The sequence below is a fragment of the Phoxinus phoxinus genome (assembly GCF_949152265.1).
Source record: "Phoxinus phoxinus genome assembly, chromosome: 15".
NCBI classification, from domain to species: domain Eukaryota; kingdom Metazoa; phylum Chordata; class Actinopteri; order Cypriniformes; family Leuciscidae; genus Phoxinus; species Phoxinus phoxinus.
The window spans coordinates 13,470,266-13,487,965 of record NC_136890.1 but is presented as its reverse complement, the minus strand read 5'-3'; the positions used below and the strand labels follow the sequence as shown (position 1 = coordinate 13,487,965).

General features: G+C 45.8%; 1 protein-coding gene across 2 annotated transcripts in view; it reads left to right on the top strand.

Annotated features, from left to right (window-relative positions):
* Window positions 1-17,700, top strand: part of LOC307011223 (transmembrane protein 132C) — a 332,560-nt gene that overhangs the window by 68,240 nt on the left and 246,620 nt on the right. For both annotated transcript variants that reach the window (XM_079636638.1, XM_079636637.1), the window contains exon 2: window positions 16,435-17,323. In XM_079636638.1, coding sequence (XP_079492764.1) covers window positions 16,435-17,323 — 889 coding nt within the window. The remainder of the gene's footprint in view (window positions 1-16,434; window positions 17,324-17,700) is intronic.

Genomic DNA, 17,700 nt, shown 5'->3' with positions numbered 1-17,700 from the left:
GCCTAACGCGTAATGTGACTGTCTCTTAATGCTTTTGAATATCAGAAATGTAATACTTCCATGCCCCTACAGAAATTTTAACCTTAAAGGGGTGGTAAAATTTTCACAAGATGTAAAATAAATCTCTGATGTCACCAGAGAGTGTGTGTGTGTGAAGTTTTAGCACAAAATACCACACGGATATTTTTATATAGCATGTTAAAATGGTCACTTTTTGAGGGTTTGCAAAAACACAACGTTTTTGTGCTTGTCCCTTTAAATGCAAATGAGCTGCTGCAGAGGGTGGGGTTTCAACAGCTCCTGTGTGTTAGCAGCTGTGATTACCTCACGCAGACACACTAAAATGACAGAAACTGTTCTGTCTTTAATGTTAAAACGGAGTCAGACAAAGATGGAGAGACTCGAGAAGAAGTGACAACATGTAAAATGCAACAGGATGTCTCTGAATGGTTAGTTGATGAATTTATGTTGCTGATGTGGAGTTAACAATCTTCAAATAGGATATTCTGTCATGATAATCTATATATCGCTCGTATAGGAACTGTTGTGAGATGCACACAGAGTGACTTTCTATTGCATGAGAAAAGATGGATGCTAAAGTTTGAGCTGACTCACAAATGTACTCTTATACAACAAGTTTTCCTCTTCTCAACATGGACTGCATGTTCAGGGGGCGGGGTTTATATACATTTTAGGCTTGCTGTCGTGTAGTCCCTACCAGCCGTTTGTTGTATTATTTTTCTTTAAAAGCAAATATCTTCCTTTGCTTTGAACTTTGAGCGTTGTAACTTTGCAGATGTTGTTTCTGCTCAAACACCAACATTACACACTAACTAAAGTTAGAAAAGTGAAATCATACTCAACCCTTTAACAAGTAAATTGACCAAACTGATGTGTTGAACCTGTAACAGCAGCATCCATTGAGACTTACCAAAGGCAAGTTGCCACATCTTGTTTTGTAGATTAATGAGCACATTACTCATGTTCACAGTCCTAATTACAGTCCTACTGCAGTATGTTATTTTTCCTTTGTGTGTGTTCGTGTTTCTTAATTGGCCTGAGTTTAGTGTAATTAAGTGGATTCCATGAGCAGCCAGGCATCTTTAAGCTGCTGGTTGAGTATTAAAACCTGTGATTTTTAGCATCACACGCACGTCATAACACCAGGGTCAAGTCTAAAGGTTTAAAGGACAGAGAAGGTCAGGACAAAAATCGACTAGTCGATCCCAGCTCGTTCATTCCGAGGGAAGTAGCAGGGACTGAAAAGTGGGGGACTCGTCGTGTAGTGTTTACCCCATAGTCGATGGCTCTTTAAAGCTTAAAGACATCAGTGATGAACATTGATGATACAGCGCTCTGCGCCCATATTAATCCTTATTATCAGCACATGTCCTCTCTATGAGAGGCCATTACTAAGCCGAAAACGAAGGCATCTGTGGGTGGAAGCTCTTAAAGGGAAGCAAGTGATGTAGGGAGCCCTAACGAGAAGGCTCTGTGTAGCACTTCAGCTGCTCGGTGGCTCGAGCACAAATAACAGGCCACTCTCGGTGGTGTTTAATGTACAAAGCTCTGTAATGTGGACTTCCAAGCAGCTGTTTCAGAAAACAATACCGATTCTTTTAACAAAACGCCCTGCGAGAGAGGTTGAAATATGATTAGTGCTAGGGCGGGGTGCCTCAAGGTAACACAAACAAGCTTAGGTTTCTTTAAAACTGTCGAGTTGGAGGAAAAAAAAGGACTTAGGAATACAGTATGTTTGGAGCCTCAGCTTTTTACCTCACAGTGGTCTTGAGGGCTTTTTTTTATTTTTATTTTTTTAAAAAAACTCTAAAAGTGCCCAGCTTTGTAAATCATTAGTTCTGTGCAGTCTCTGTAGATGAACATACTCATTTTTCAATATCATTAATTTCTATGGGAACCCTAAACAGGCATAATGTTGTATTATATATTGATTCTCCTCACAGCTCCTAGCATACGTTTAACTGCCTTTCTGGCTGTTTTAAGACTAGCCCACATATATCATTCCTTAAATGATGCTTGTGAAAGCAAAAGCTCAATGAATTATTTTTGACAGGCCAGCACAAAGTCAATAGCCCTTATTAATTACAATTGATGTAATGTATGGCAAGAATAATACATTGAGACTTAGGGGAAAACAGCATAAGCCTATTGCTCTTATTTAAGGGAGAGTTTGGCTTTGATATGAGGTGTGCAGGGGGAGTGACTAGAGCGGGGGTGTCCATTCCTGCTCCTGGAGGGCCACTGTCCTGCAAAGTTTAGCTCCAACCCATAAACACACCTGAAGCAACCAATCAAGCTGTGTTGAGGCATGTTAAAGCCAAACTCTGCAGGACAGTGGCCCTCCAGGAACGAGTTTGGACACCCCTGGACTAAATGAACCATAGAGGGCCAAGTAGGGATGGGAATCAAATGAATTAAACGATTCTGTTGATTATTTTTTTAGGACTTTTGAGGAATAATTGTTGGGGGGATGGGGGATGCAATTCTTATTGAATTAACTGCTCTCCACAGTTTGTTGCCAATTGATTGGATAATTTCAAATGTCAACAAAACCCATATAGCAGCGATGAGCAAACTCTGTCCTGGATGGCCACTGTCTGGCAGAGTTTATCTCCAACCATGATAAATCTCACCTCCTTGTAGCCGTTTAATCCTGAAGACATTGGTGTTCTGGTTCGGGTCTGGTGGACAACGGAGATGAAGGAATGGCTGGTGGAAATGTGGCAACAACACAACTGTTTTTTCTTGCTACAAAGAATAAGTATTGATGCAGCAAGTTGTCGCAACACAGTATCCATTTTGTTTAAATTTACTTCCCTGTGCACTGTTGTTTCAACCCAATTGTGGGTCAAATATGGACAAACCCAAACGTTGGGTTAAAAATTTAATTTAAAAATGTACGGCTGGGTTTGTCCATATTTGACCCAAAATTGGGTTGAAACAACCCAGCATTTTTTAGAGTGTGAGATCACTGCTAAATATGACATGATAATATTAAGAATGTCTTGTAGTGTGTTGCACCACGATTTTCAAATCTTAGTGTGTAATGGTTTGAGATTTGAAAGAAAAAAAAACTGTGAAGATTCTCCCAATATGTGTGAGCATCCGGATTTCACAATCGGATAAAGGCTGGAATTCACTACACAACTTTTGCTCAGATTTTTGCCCCAATTTGCGTTGTAGTCTGAGCCCGGCTTAAAAGGAACCAACTCATAAGAGTCATTTGTTCAGGAATCAGGATGCACTAGTCATGCTGTATGTTTTTGATTCACTAAATGGAACCAACTCATAAGAGTAATTTGTTCAGGAATCATAATACATTGGTCGTGCTGTATGTTTTTGATTCTCTAAAAGGAATCAACTCATAATGGTCATTCGTTAGGGAATATCATTCGTCAGGATACACTGGTTGCATTGCATGATTTTGATTCACCAAAAAAAACTTAGAAGCACATAACCATGTCTCTTCTTAAATGGAACTGATTCTTAATTATTCTTGTCAGTTCCCAACCCTAGGCACAAGCCGTCCTTCGGATGAGACGTTAAACCGAGGTCCTGACTCTCTGTGGTCACTAAAAATCCCAGGATGTCTTTCGAAAGAGAAGGGGTGTAACCCCGGCATCCTGGCCAAATTTGCCCAGTGGCCTCTGTCCATCATGGCCTCCTAATCATCCTCCTATATATACTAATTGGCTTCATCACTGTCTCCTCTCCACCAGTAAGCTGGTGTGTGGTGGGCGTTCTGGCGCAATATGGCTGCCGTCGCATCATCCAAGTGGATGCTGCACATTGGTGGTGGTTGAGGAGATTCCCCCCTTCTATGTAAAGCGCTTTGAGTGTCCAGAAAGGCGCTATATAAATGTAATGAATTATTATTATTATTATTAGAGTGAGAGCAAAGCATCGTGGGATTAGTTCCTCCAGAACTAAGCAGCCGATTCAACAGAAGAGCCCCTCATGGAGACAGGCCGGCTCCACTTCAATAAACACCTGACAAACACACCGATTTCTCTCTCTCTTGCCATACTTTATCTACCTTCCATCTTCCTTTTATCTGTTTACTGGCCTTGAGTCTCTCTCCTCACCTTGCCCCTTCCTTCTCATCCTCACTCCTCCGTGACTCGCTCTCCAATCTCACCCTCTCACCAGACTCTTTGACAGGCCACGGACAGGTTGACACTGCCTCCTGTAGCCTTACATATCATTAGGGCCGCTCTCGTCCACAACCAGGCTAGGGGGCAGTGACTCTGAAAGCCCTCTACGGCCCGGGCTGCTTTTCTCTGGTCAGCCCTCCTGTCAGGCCTCCCTAATACCTTTTCCTGCTTGGGCAGTCAGAGGAAGACCTTCCCCTTGTCTGGAGCCTCTTTACAAGGGCCCACCGGCTGCTCATGTTGATCCATCAGCGTGACAGCAGTGTGGTCGAAGAGAAAGAAGGCAAAAGGAACAGAAAAGCAGGCAGTGATGGTGATTGACAGGTGGAGGCCTTTTATTGCTGTGTGCTTTAAAAAATAAGACATTGAAGTCATTCATTTCGGATTAATTTGCATTCGGTGAGAAAGTTAAATGTATTAAACGGGTTTGTTGTGATTGTTATGCTTCATAATAGAGCTGCAAAACTACAAACTCTGTTCCTTTGTGCCTTGTTCAAATGTGTGCTATCATAAAAAGTACACCCAGAAATTGTATATTTCATTATTGTTGAGCTGAACGAAGTGAAATTGACTTAAATTAAATAAGTGGCAAGAATTTGTGGACGTTTAGAGGCATTCAACTCCCATATTTCATTTTCTTTTTCAAATAAGTGTATCACTTTGTATTACGCACAGAGTGAAATTACTGCCACACAGCACATTAAAGAGTTTCTGATTAATGGCTTCCCTTTTCCGGGTTGCTGGTCATGGTCGTAATTTCATTTAAGCCTGGGCTCATTCATTACTTTCGCTAACAATTTCTCTCTTTTTTTTGTAGCAAACATTCTCAACTTCTTTGAATGGGCCACTCTAGAAATTAAACAAAGTCAACCGAGCTTGTAAGTCATAATTTAAAATTCGTAATGGTTTTTCGCCAAAGAAGACATTGTGATGTATTTCATACTGAAGGCTGTATGCCTGGGTTTTTCTACTTCCACAAGTAACCGTATGGAAATATGCCCTGTGGTTGTTTGCAATTTGTGTTATGTATGTAAACTAGCTATTAGCACTAAAATAACAGCCGGTAACATCTGGACTTGAACGGCAACATCTGTCAACGGGTGTTGATTACTGACCAAGCATGCATTGTATACTGTATGTAAGTTGCCGCATCTAAAGCGTGTGTATGGGAACACAACACATCTTAAATTTACTATGAAAATTCTAGTTATTTTGCCAAGGCAGGAAGATAAATCTTGTAAACATTGAAAATGAAGCCTGAAAAACTGTTTTTCTCTGTATTTCCTCTCAATTGCTTCGCCGAATCAGATTGTTTTGCAGTGACAAGATGTCCCCTTCAAAGCCCTATTTTCAGCTGTGTTTGTGTACAACCGTGCATGTGTGTGCATAGCCAATCCTCCTAAATGAGTAATTTATTCTTACTGATTCACAACCAGGCCATTCATTGCCGTGTCCTTGGTCAAAGCAGAGCGCAGAAAGAGAGGAAATAAATAGCCTAATAAGAGCACAGAACGTTCTTCAGTTTAAAGGTCAAAGACTTAACAATTGATTAAGATGTGATGTTAAAACGCTAGGTGAAAAATGGAAGATGACATTTTGAAACTGGATTCAACAGCTGAAGTACAATAGTAATATGTTATATTTTGACATTTTTTTTATTTAGTAATTGTAGTGGTAGTAATAATACATTATTATTATTATTATTTATATATTTTCAAAATAGTTTATCAAATTGTGCAGTCCTACAATTAAGTAGGCTACAGCAAACCTAGATCTTAAAATATTAATCTAAGTTAACTCTCAATACCATATACCATAAATATTATTGTAATTTTACAGTTGTACTGTAAATAAATACAATTATTATTAATTATATAATTGTTCTTAAATACTCATGTTTTATAGTGAAATATTACTATTTATTGTATTTAATATTTTTATTAATAATTATAATTATATTCATATAGATACACAATATAGATAAATTAATATATATATATATATATATATATATAAATGTATAATTTTTCTTTGTTTGTTTGTTTTTTTTTACAAATTTTACAATTGGATTTTAAATCTCATTTGCAATTTTTATCTGAAAAAAAGAGCAATCCTTTTTTGTTGCAATTTTGTAGCAATCATAACAGGAAAAGAGTGTTTTAATCAGTCATATGTTAAATAAAAATGGTTCTGTCAGGGCCACTATCGTCAAATACAATTGACAATTAGCATACAGTTTGGATTGGCGATATGGTTCCGTTCTGGGCGAGAACTCCCTGCGCATCCATGCAGCCTAGCATGGATAATAGCAGGGAGAGCAGTAATAACCCCCCTTAGGGTAAACAGAACAGAACCAACATGAATGTATTGCAAATATCATTAATTCAAGATTTTAAAGTACAACATAATTCGAGAATTTATTCTGATTCAAGGGGAATCAGAATGCCAAATGACGAGAAGAGGAGCTGGGGATGGAGGAGGGTAATTTGCTCCTGAGAAACGCAATAGCTGCTGATAATACTGAAGGAGCTTACATATGTATACAGTAATAGATGTCGTATTCCTATAGATAGACGTCGATCAGCTGAGAGTCAGCTAATGCGAGCTTGACTAACGTGACCTGCCAGAACTGACGCTACACTTACTTTCTGTCAGGACCACTATCGTCAAATATGATTGACAATTAGCATACAGTTTGGATTGGTGGTATGGTTCCACTCTGGGCGAGAACAGCAATAACCCCCCAAAACAAAATGATATGCCAATATCCCCCAAACCCAACTGACAGCGCAATTCTGGATGCTTTTGCAGTAACCTGAGTGAGCCAAGGCCCACAAGCATGTTGCCAATACCTGAAAAACTTGAGCAACGGCATGTTACCAACACTACTGGAAAGCCTTAAGCAACAAGTATGTTGCCCTTACCTGGATGACCTAAACAAGTATGTTGCCAATACCCGCATCGGCCATAGCAACAAGCATATTGTCAATACCCGAAATGCTCAAGCAGTAAACATGCATATTGCTTTGAATGTCATGCCATTGAGATATCAAAATGAATCAGCTGCTTGCTTGTGGTTATATATCCCCAGTCCAGTTCCAGTTTCTTTTGAGTGGTGAATGTGAGATGAGAGATGGAGATTTCCTTTTCAATTATCATTTTCATTGGAAATACATCACAATACTGAGTAATGTTGGTGGAAACTTACAGTTCACGCAGAATTAAGCAACACATGTCGTTAATACAGCTGGATGTTTTAATGCAACAAGCGTGAATCTGATACTTGTATATATTTTGGCACAAATATGTTTGTTTGCAAAAACTGTGTACAGGTTTAAACTAACCTTATTATACTAGGTTGTAGTTTACTTCTGTAGAAACCAAGCAAAAAAAATATATACAGTGGGGAGAACAAGTATTTGATACACTGCCGATTTTGCAGGTTTTCCCACTTACGAAGCATGTAGAAGTCTGTAATTTTTATCATAGGTATTGAACTGTGAGTGACAGAATCTAAAACAAAAATCCCCCCCAAAAAACATAGAAAAATCAGAAAATCAGCTTTTTAGAGCTGTGCCACAGCAGAAATTATTCCGTTTGCACCATGACTTGTTATTTCCTAACTATCACCACAAACTGCTTGAATCTGTGATGCATAGTGCTAAAAGCACTGCATGTGCAACGCTAGCAGTTGCCAATGACAACAGATAAGTAACGCACATTGATATGATATGATCCTATAAGCCTAGCAAGAGCATTTTAATGAAAACGACTAGATAAGCCCAAGCACATGGATAGCATTAGCAACAAGCATGTTGCATATCCTGATAGCTTTTAACAATGACCATTAAAAAGGAACTTAGCTTAGCTTCGAGAAGACTTTCAGAGATGAATGGAAAGTGAACCACGTCGAGTCCCGTGTCAATAATGAAGTGATGCAAGCAGCAATGCAGACTGATCGGTGCGGCGAATCTCGTGTTCAAGTTCACGAACTTAAACGAATCTGAGGTGAAATCCTTGTGGGGAACGAATCCCTCTCGCTAAATTCACGATTGTACGATTCCTTGTGAGATGATGTGGTTTGCATGCCGAATTTCGCCATCTAATTAGCTTCTGAGAAACGCGATAGCTGCTGATAATACTAAAGGAGCTTATATATGTATGTGATGTGTCGTATTCCTTTAGATAGACGTGGATCAGCTGAGAGTCAGCTGATGCGAGCTTGACTAACGTGACCTGCCAGAACTGACGCTACGCTTGAAATTAGATTAGGGCAGGAACTAACAATTATTTTCCCAATCGATTAATCAAATTTGATTGATTAATCGAATAATCTAACGATGACCCCTATTTGCTTAATGCTATTATTTATCACAAAAGATAAGGTTTATGCAGTGTAGGCCTAATTAGGAAAGAGCTACCCTTGTTTGTCGAATTTCGGTAGGAAAAGCCCCGAGATGGCTTGCGGAGGCTTGCAGAGCACCTTTTAATTTGGTCTCTGTTTAAAAAATGTCCTCACTATAGGGCTGGATATTTTTGTAATAACGGCTGATTTTCAGCATCCCCGGGATGAGCCACTATCATTGGGGAACATAAAGTGCGCCGAATATACGCATTCCAAGCAAATCGACTCATTTACGTAATCAATGTAATCATTTATATCAACGCATCTTTCCAGCCATAGATTTGATTCTGGTTTAGTTCATGAAGACTGTGTTTTGCATTATTTCTAAAATAATTCCCAGAACAGTAACACGGGTGCTATATATATAATGGGTCATATGTTCACCATCACAGATAAAAAATTTTTTTTTAAATAAACTGTGTCTATTTTGGTTTATGTCCACTTCTTCATATCAGAGTGTCTCATCAGTCTCTATATTACTTTCTGTCTGTGAGGTGAAATCGATGTTTCTGCTGGAGGCTTTGCTGTTGAGGTTATGATATGCCACAGCCAGTGCTGTCTACAGAAACAGCGAGGGATATATTACATAGGATACAAGCAGTGCCTACTCTGGAAATAACTTTGGCACTTCTTTTATGATGCAATAGATTTGAGAAAAGAAGTGAAAAAGCTGGCCATTCAAGTTTTCATATTCAAATGTTACTTTCAGTGTCATTTTGCATCAATAGATCCTTAGTCTCCCACTCTCACACATATAAAACTGTAAATCTGATTTATATTTCAATGGTTTGGAATTGTTTGAAAATGAAAATAGAACATAATGCTTCTGTATCCAGAGCAAATTTTGGAATAACCAACCATTGTTTCCAGAGTTTAAGTCCCTTTAAGGCAAGTCAGTTAACTTGGCTGCTATTTTCTATGCTGACAGTAGCCATACAAGTACAGCTCATATCTGCTTGAATTCAGAAAGACTGAAACCTGTAATGTGTTTGTCAAGATTACATTTCAATTATATATTTCAAATCACCAATACAATCTGTTGACAGTGTTTTTATAAATTGCTTCAATAGCTTTTGTGCTTCATTAGCTGGTCCAGTTCCCTTTCGTTGTCACTTCGAGTTACGTCGAAATGACGACGAATGGGGTTCGCTTAGAAGCCTATCCTCTTCGAATATTAATAAAACGAGCCAATGGCAAGCAAATGCCATGGGTCTGCTGAATTTGCATAGCGTAACTCCGCCCCACTGTGTGGGTATATAAGGAAGTGAGCCGGCAACATGCAGATATGTTTTCGCTTTCGGAGCCAAGAGCATTCTTCACTCCACAAGCCATTCTGAGATCATCTCTCTTCACTCTTCGAGACGAGCTACTCTTCAGAAGTGTTGGTGTGACGGCGAATTCCAGCGAGCTTCATATTGCCTGCCGATCTGCGCAGTGGTCTGCCAGTCGTGTGTCTCTCCCTGGGCGCTTCAACACTGCTGTTTGAGTTTTATCTCTCTAAAAGAGCTGCACGCGGCGCGTCTTTTTAAAGACGGTTCGCCCGTGTGTTTCTGGGTGCGATACACAGATTAAATCAGCTGATGGGCACGGACGCTGTCTGATGTGTTTGGGCAAACGCACAGACAGCGTTCGTGGATGCGTCATGTTCTCATTGCGGGGACATGACCATCGCAATGTAACGATCGAGACTCGATGACCTCCTCGAGAGAGAGTCCCCTCATCCACACCCCGATCTATTCTCTCCGCAAGAGGGAATACTTCGGCTGGTGGCCAGGGTGATCAGAGGCTGCTGTGTGGAACCAACCCGACGATCTATCCTCGGTCCACACGCTCCTCTTCACATTGCAACCCGTGTGGTATCCGGATGAGATCGCTGACCAGTCCCGGCCAGAGGTCGCGGGCTGGTCCAGCATTTCATTCGATGCCCCGGCAGATGAAATCTTGTCTATCGCCGCATCACAAGGTGGGCGTGAGTACGCTGGAGAAGACTCGGCTGTGCTGCCTCCTCCGGGTGTGCCAGCATTGCCCGAGTCTGAACCAGAACTCTGCCATGCTTCCCCGGGCAGTCGCGAGCATTTGGGCTTGTGTGGAACCCTCCGCCATGTCCCAAGTGCTTAAAGCTGATGATCGGTTTTTGGGGACGCACCGGCACACGTCGGCCCGCCCCCAATTCCTTTCTTCCTGGACGTGCATGAAGAGGTCATGAGATTACTCAGCGGCCTCTTCCGCCTTCTCTGCCCTCGATGAGGTCGCGGCCAGTGGGTACACTGGGGTTCCCCCTATGGAGTGTTCTGTGGCAACACAACTGTGTCCCCACAGCGCCTCCACTGGCGTGGCGGCCCTAAGCACCCACCCACCCCAAAGCATGTAGGTTTTTGTCTACTCCGGTGGCAGAGATCTATAGAGCTGCGGGGCTGGCTGCCACCTCACTGCATGCTATGCCCATCCTTCAGGTCTACCAGGCCAGGGGTGCTCATTGCTAATGCACGAGGGTAGGGCTGGTCCAGGGCTCTTGCAAGAGCTGCGTGCCGCCACCGACCTCGCTCTACGGGCGACGAAGGTGACCACACGCTCCCTGGGTCAGGTGATGTCCACATATGTGGTCCAGAGACAAAAACTGGCTTAGTCTGGTTGATATGGGCGAGGCTGAGCGAAGCCGCTTCCTCAACTCCCCATATCCCAGACTGGCCTCCTCGGCGGCGCAGTCGAGGACTCTGCCCAGAGTTCTCGGCTGCCCAGAGCGGACTGAGGCTCTGATCCCGCGGCCAGCTGCTCAGCCGCCGGCTCAGCTGCCTCATTCCGCTCGCCGCCGAGGGCGCCCTCCTGCGACACTCCCTGCCGGCCCTAGCAGCACCCTTCACCCAGGCCGTGCCGTGGAGGTAGTCGCAGGAAGGCGCCCCAGCCCGTACCAGCCCCGCAGCAATGCGGTGCTCCCGTTACGGGCAGCTCAGAGATGGGTTGCAGTTCTTTCTAGGAGGTGGTTGCAGGGCCACTCCTTCCCCCGGTGGAGGGCCGGGGGAAAACCTCTTTTTCCAAAGAACTGTCTCTCCCATCTCTGAGCACACAGAGTTCTCGGACGACAGTGCGCGCCACCCTCGGGTCCCGCCACTCTCGCCCTCCTCTGTCACAGAGTTCTCGGATGACAGTGCGCACGCTCACGGGCCTCGCCACTCTCGTCCCCCTCTGTCGCCAGACCCCTGCCTGAGCACGCCCCTGTGGAACGCTGGTCCTTCCCTGGCCTCCTCTGGCAGGACGCGGCTAATGACCGTGCCCCCACACCGGGCCGCTATGCCACCCACGTCTGGGCCGGTCATTCCGCTTCGCTGCACCCCCGGGGGGACGTCTGTCGTTCGCATGACCCCGCTGGCACAGTCCGTGGGAGCCTGGTTAGAGCTTCCCCCCTGTCCCGCTGGCTTGCGCGAACCATCAGGCTCGGCTATGCGATTCAGTTCGCACGGTCTCCTCCCCGCTTCAGAGGTGTCCGCCTTACTATGGTCGGTGGCTATGCCCCTGTCATGAGAGCGGAGGTCGCCACCCTGCTGGCGAAGGGTGCGATCGAGACTGTCCCTCCAGCCGCAATGAGGTCCGGCTTCTACAGCCCTACTTCATTGTCCCCAGGATATCCGGTGGGTTACGGCCAATCCTGGATCTGCGCGTCTTGAACCGTTCCCTTCACAGGCTTCCGTTCAAGAGGCTCATGGCCAAGCGCATTTTCGAATGTGTGCAGCCACAGGATTGGTTTGCAGCGATCGACCTGAAGGACGCCTACTTCATGTCTCCATTTTTTCTCGACACAGACCGTTCTTGCGGTTTGCTTTCGAGGGGCAGGCATACCAGTACGCAGTTCTCCCATTCGGGTTGGCCCTGTCTCCTCGCGTCTTCACGAAGGTCGTCGAGGCAGCCCTTGTGCCGCTACGGCAGCACGGGGTTCGCATCCTGAATTATCCCGATGACTGGCTAATCCTAGCTCACTCTCGGACCAGGGTTGCGAACACAGGGACCTAGTGCTCCGGCACCTAGCCCGTCTGGGCCTTCGGGTCAACTGGGAGAAGAGCAAACTTTGCCCCGTGCAGAGGATCTCTTTTCTCGGTAGGAAATTCGACTCGGTCGCCATGTGCGCGCAGCTTACGAGCGCACGCGCGCAGTCACTGCTGACTTGCCTGAGACAATCTGAGGGCAAGAGTGCGGTTCCACTGAAACTTTTTCAGAGGCTCCTGGGGCATATGGCATCTGCAGCCGCGGCAACGCCGCTCGGATTGCTTCATATGAGACCGCTTCAGCACTGGCTTTGCGATCGAGTCCCGAGGTGGGCATGGCGTCAGGGCACGTTCCGAGTACCAGTTACTCCGACCTGCCATCAGACCTTATCCCCGTGGACGAATCTCAGCTTTCTCGGGCCGGAGTGCCCTTAGAACGAGTTTCCAGGCATGTTGTTGTCTCAACGGATGTCTCCTCCACGGGCTGGGCCGCCATGTGCAATGGACATGCTGCCGCGGGCTCCTGGACAGGACCCCACCGCCTATGGCATGTCAATTGCCTCGAGTTGCTGGCAGTACGTCTCGCTCTGCACCGCTTCCGGGCGCTGCTCAAGAACCAGCACGTACTAGCCCATCAGACATTACCGCGACAGTAGCGTACATCAACCGACAAGGTGGTCTACGCTCCCGCCGTATGTCGCAACTCGCCCGCCACCTCCTCATATGGAGTCAGAAGCATCTGAGGTCGCTTCAAGCCATTATATTCCGGGAGACCTGAACTGTGCAGCCGACGAGCTCTCACGGCTTCAGCCTCTTCCGAGAGAATGGAGACTCCATCCCCAGGCGGTCCAGCTGATTGGGATCAGTTCGGGGACGCACAGGTAGACCTGTTTGCCTCCCACGACTCGTCCCACTGCGCCCAGTTTTACTCCCTGACCGAGGGCACGCTCGGCACGGACGCTCTGGCGCACAGCTGGCCCCGGGGCCTCCGCAAGTATGCGTTCCCCCAGTGAGCCTTCTTGCACAGACCTGTGCAAGATCAGGGAGGACGAGGAGCAGGTCATATTGGTTGCGCCGCACTGGCCCACCCGAACCTGGTTCTCAGAACTTGTACTCCTCGCGACAGCACCTCCCTGGCCAATTCCTCTGAGGAAGGACCTCCTTTCTCAGGGACGGGGCACCCTTTGGCACCCTCGTCCCGATCTTTGGAACCTCCACGTGTGGCTCCTGGACGGGACGAGGCAGGTTTGAGTACCCTACCACCAGCGGTGGTGGCTACCATCACTTCCGCTAGAGCGTCGTCCACTAGACATGCCTACGCGTTGAAGTGGAACCTCTTCGTCTTTGGTGCTCTTCTCACTCAGAAGACCCCAGATCATGCCCGATCAGTATCGTGCTTTCCTTCCTGCAGGATGGGTTGGAGCGAAGGCTGTCTCCCTCCAACCTGAAAGTATATGTTGCCGCTATCGCCGCACATCACGATGCAGTTGATGGTAAGTCCGTGGGAAAGCACGACCTGGTCATCAGGTTCCTGAGAGGAGCGAGGAGAACACAGCCTCCTCGCCCTCCTCTCGTTCCCTCTTGGGACCTCTCAGTGGTACTAAATGCCCTGCAGAGTGCTCCCTTTGAGCCTCTGCAATCAGTGGAGCTTAAGTTCCTGTCAGTTAAGACAGGGCTCCTGGTTGCTTTGGCCTCCATAAAGAGGGTAGGGGACCTGCACGCATTTTCTGTAGACGAAGCGTGCCCGGAATTCGGGCCGGCCTTTTCTCACGTGATCCTGAGACCCCGGCCTGAATATGTGCCCAAGGTTCCCACCACTCCCTTCCGGGACCAGGTGGTGAACCTGCAAGCGCTGCCCCTGGAGGAGGCAGACCCAGCCTTGGCATTGCTCTGTCCAGTACGCGCACTCCGTGCTTACTTAGACAGAACGCAGTGTTCAGGACCTCAGACCAGCTCTTTGTCTGTTATGGTGGGAAGCTGAAGGGAAAGGCTCTCTCCAAGCAAAGGTTGTCTCACTGGATAGTGGACGCCATTGCTTTGGCTTACAACAGCAGCAAGGTCGACCGTGCCCCCTTGGTGTGACGGCCCACTCCACCCGGAGTGTGGCCTCCTCTTGGGCTCTAGCGCATGGCGCCTCGCTAACAGACATCTGCAGAGCTGCAGGCTGGGCGACACCCTACACATTCGCCAGATTATAGCTATAATCTCCGAGTGGAGCCAGTGTCCTCCCGTGTACTCGCTTCAACCAGCCGGTGCTAGGACCCGCTCAGGTGTCTTCGCTTGCTCGCCATTCCACTCCACGGACTGGATACGTGCGATATTTCCTCAGGTGAGCCTGATAAGCCCTGAGTTCCTCCAGCGCTGTTGACGTCAACGCCAGAGTTATGCCTCCGGCAGCTTTCGCGTTGGCTAGGTGCCACCATGTGCATGGTTCCCCCTCTGGGCGACCCCCACGTGTGTATTCCACTGTAAGCCTCTCTCGAGCATGTGTCTTTCCCTTGGCAAGCCAGTCTGCCACCCCTGGGGTTGAAATACTCCACCCTACGGGCTGGACACCCCAGTGTTTTCCGTATGCACCCCCCTCCGGGTCATATGTTATTCTTAAGTCCCCCCTTCGGGCGGGCACTGATTGCATATTCCACTGAGATATGCTCCCAGTGTACCTTGGTATTCCTGTGTTAAGTAGGAGTCCTTCGTCCGTGCTAGTCACGACAGGGACCTCAGACTTACGCAGGGCACTGGAAGACAGCCGAGGTGGCGTGATTGGACTGGTAACCCCATTCGTCGTCATTTCGACGTAACTCGAAGTGACAACGAAAGGGAACGTCTCGGTTACGGATGTAACCCTCGTTCCCTGAGTAGGGAACGGAGACGTTACGTCTTCCTGCCACTTCCGCTGTACCGCTGGAACAGCCGAGTTCAGCCTTGGCTCCTTCAGCGAAGAAACATATCTGCATGTTGCCGGCTCACTTCCTTATATACCCACACAGTGGGGCGGAGTTACGCTATGCAAATTCAGCAGACCCATGGCATTTGCTTGCCATTGGCTCGTTTTATTAATATTCGAAGAGGATAGGCTTCTAAGCGAACCCCATTCGTCGTCATTTCGACGTAACGTCTCCGTTCCCTACTCAGGGAACGAGGGTTACATCCGTAACCGAGACGTTATCATGGTTTCTAGAGGGATGCAAATAAGATATTTTATTTATTTAGTGTACGATATTATGTTTAAATGTTCTTGCTCATTTCCTCTATTTTTACATTTAGATGACCTTTGCTGTCATCTAATATCCACTTAAAATGAATGTAAGAACACTGTTAAATCGAATCTTTATCAGAAATTAATTTTAATTCTCTAAATTATAATGTTGTGATTCATCTGTAGCATTTAACATTTATTCAGTTTTAAGTGTTTTCATTTGTTTAGACACAATAGTACAGCATTTTAATTTTAGCCATTTATCAGTTATTAGCCATTATCAGAAAATATGATATACAGTATGATATGATATAACTTTATTGTCCGAGAAAGTCTGAAATTTGTCTTGCGCTATAGTAAGTTCATTCACACTTACATCAACTGTACCACATATACAAGACCACATTACAATCACATAGAAAAAAAAAGACATTTAATCAAATTTATTTTAAGATTTTAATCCAGTTTATTTTGTAGCTTAATTAACTTAATTAACTTAATTAACAGATTGATGAATGAAGGCATGCTTTAATCTAATTCAATTATATATTGGGACCGGAAAAATAATGATCAACTTCTTGGTATCAGTCAGAATTGTAGTGTTCTGTGCACCTTTCTTCTCAAAATACACACACCTAAAGACCCACATGTAACTCTGACACCTCTTTCCTTTTCTGTCAGTTACAGACTGTCGAATCCTGGAGAATCTTCAGCGCTACGCCTCCCCTACTTACCTGCCCGTCAACTACCAGCTCCTCAACACAGAGTCCTCCTTCTTTCTTAAGGAGGCCACCCAGGACTTCATGCGCAACTCTAGCTTTCTCTCCAGAACGGAACTGTTCTTCATCCACCAGGCCAGGAAACCTCCCATCATCAATGCCACGTACGGAACCCTTGCGGTGGAAGAGCCTGTTCCTTTGGATCTCCTCCAGATGCCTGGCTCCTTTGTGGGTTCCTCAACCCTCTTCACCTTCAACTGGAAAGTGCAGACCTTTGTTCTCAATGAAAAGATTTACCTGAACAAACCCAAGGTTCAGGTCTTGTTCTACATCGCCGGGAGGGATTGGGACGACTACAGTGCAGTGGACAAACTTCCCTGCGTACGGATGTTCGCCTTCCATGAAACCCAGGAGGTCCGCGGGAGCTGCAGGTTGCGAGGGGACATGGGCGTTTGCGTCGCCGAGCTCGAGCCTCTTCCTGGGTGGTTTGCACCTCCCAGCGTTGTCCCAGGACGGCAGAGGAGTCCGGATGTGCCTGAAGGAACACCTGTAGAGCTGTACTACAGCCTTCGGGCCGTAGAAGAAGGGGGTTGTCTTTCCGAGGAGTTAGGGGACAGGAGCGCCGCTCACTCGGATCAAGAGGGATTGTTTGGGTCTCCGAACTCTACACCCATGAGGCGCATCGGGAGTGTACGATTATTCAAGACTCCATCTGTTCCGGAATTATCAGAGCAACGTTTGGATGGGAATTTTGCAGTGTTGGTACCATCCACGCCTGTTCGGCAAAGGGATACCGTGTCAGCATATGTTGCAGCTTCTCCATACTCACCTGTAGAAATGTTCACTCTCAGGTAAGAAACTTAATTTGCAAGATGTGGAACTGCATTGAAACTGCTGTGTTAGCAAATAACTCTCCACATGAGACCTTTTCCTGGGACCTTCACGGCTGTGTTACAGTAGTGAGGGTTTCTGCAATGAATGCCACAGGAAGCTTCACTATTGACGTCATGGCATTCTATCAGCAGTTAAATAGCAATTTGCTTTGCAGCTTCAAAGATTCTTTAAAGCCTTTTTGCTTTGTTTTCTATGTTTTCTATTCTGTTATTTGAATCGCAACTAATCATACTTTGCCCAGTTATCACTCTTTGCTCCACTTGGATCTCCATATTTGGTCACATATTTTCTTTGGCATAATCATTTGGCTTTCGAAATGGTTGTGATTAATTCC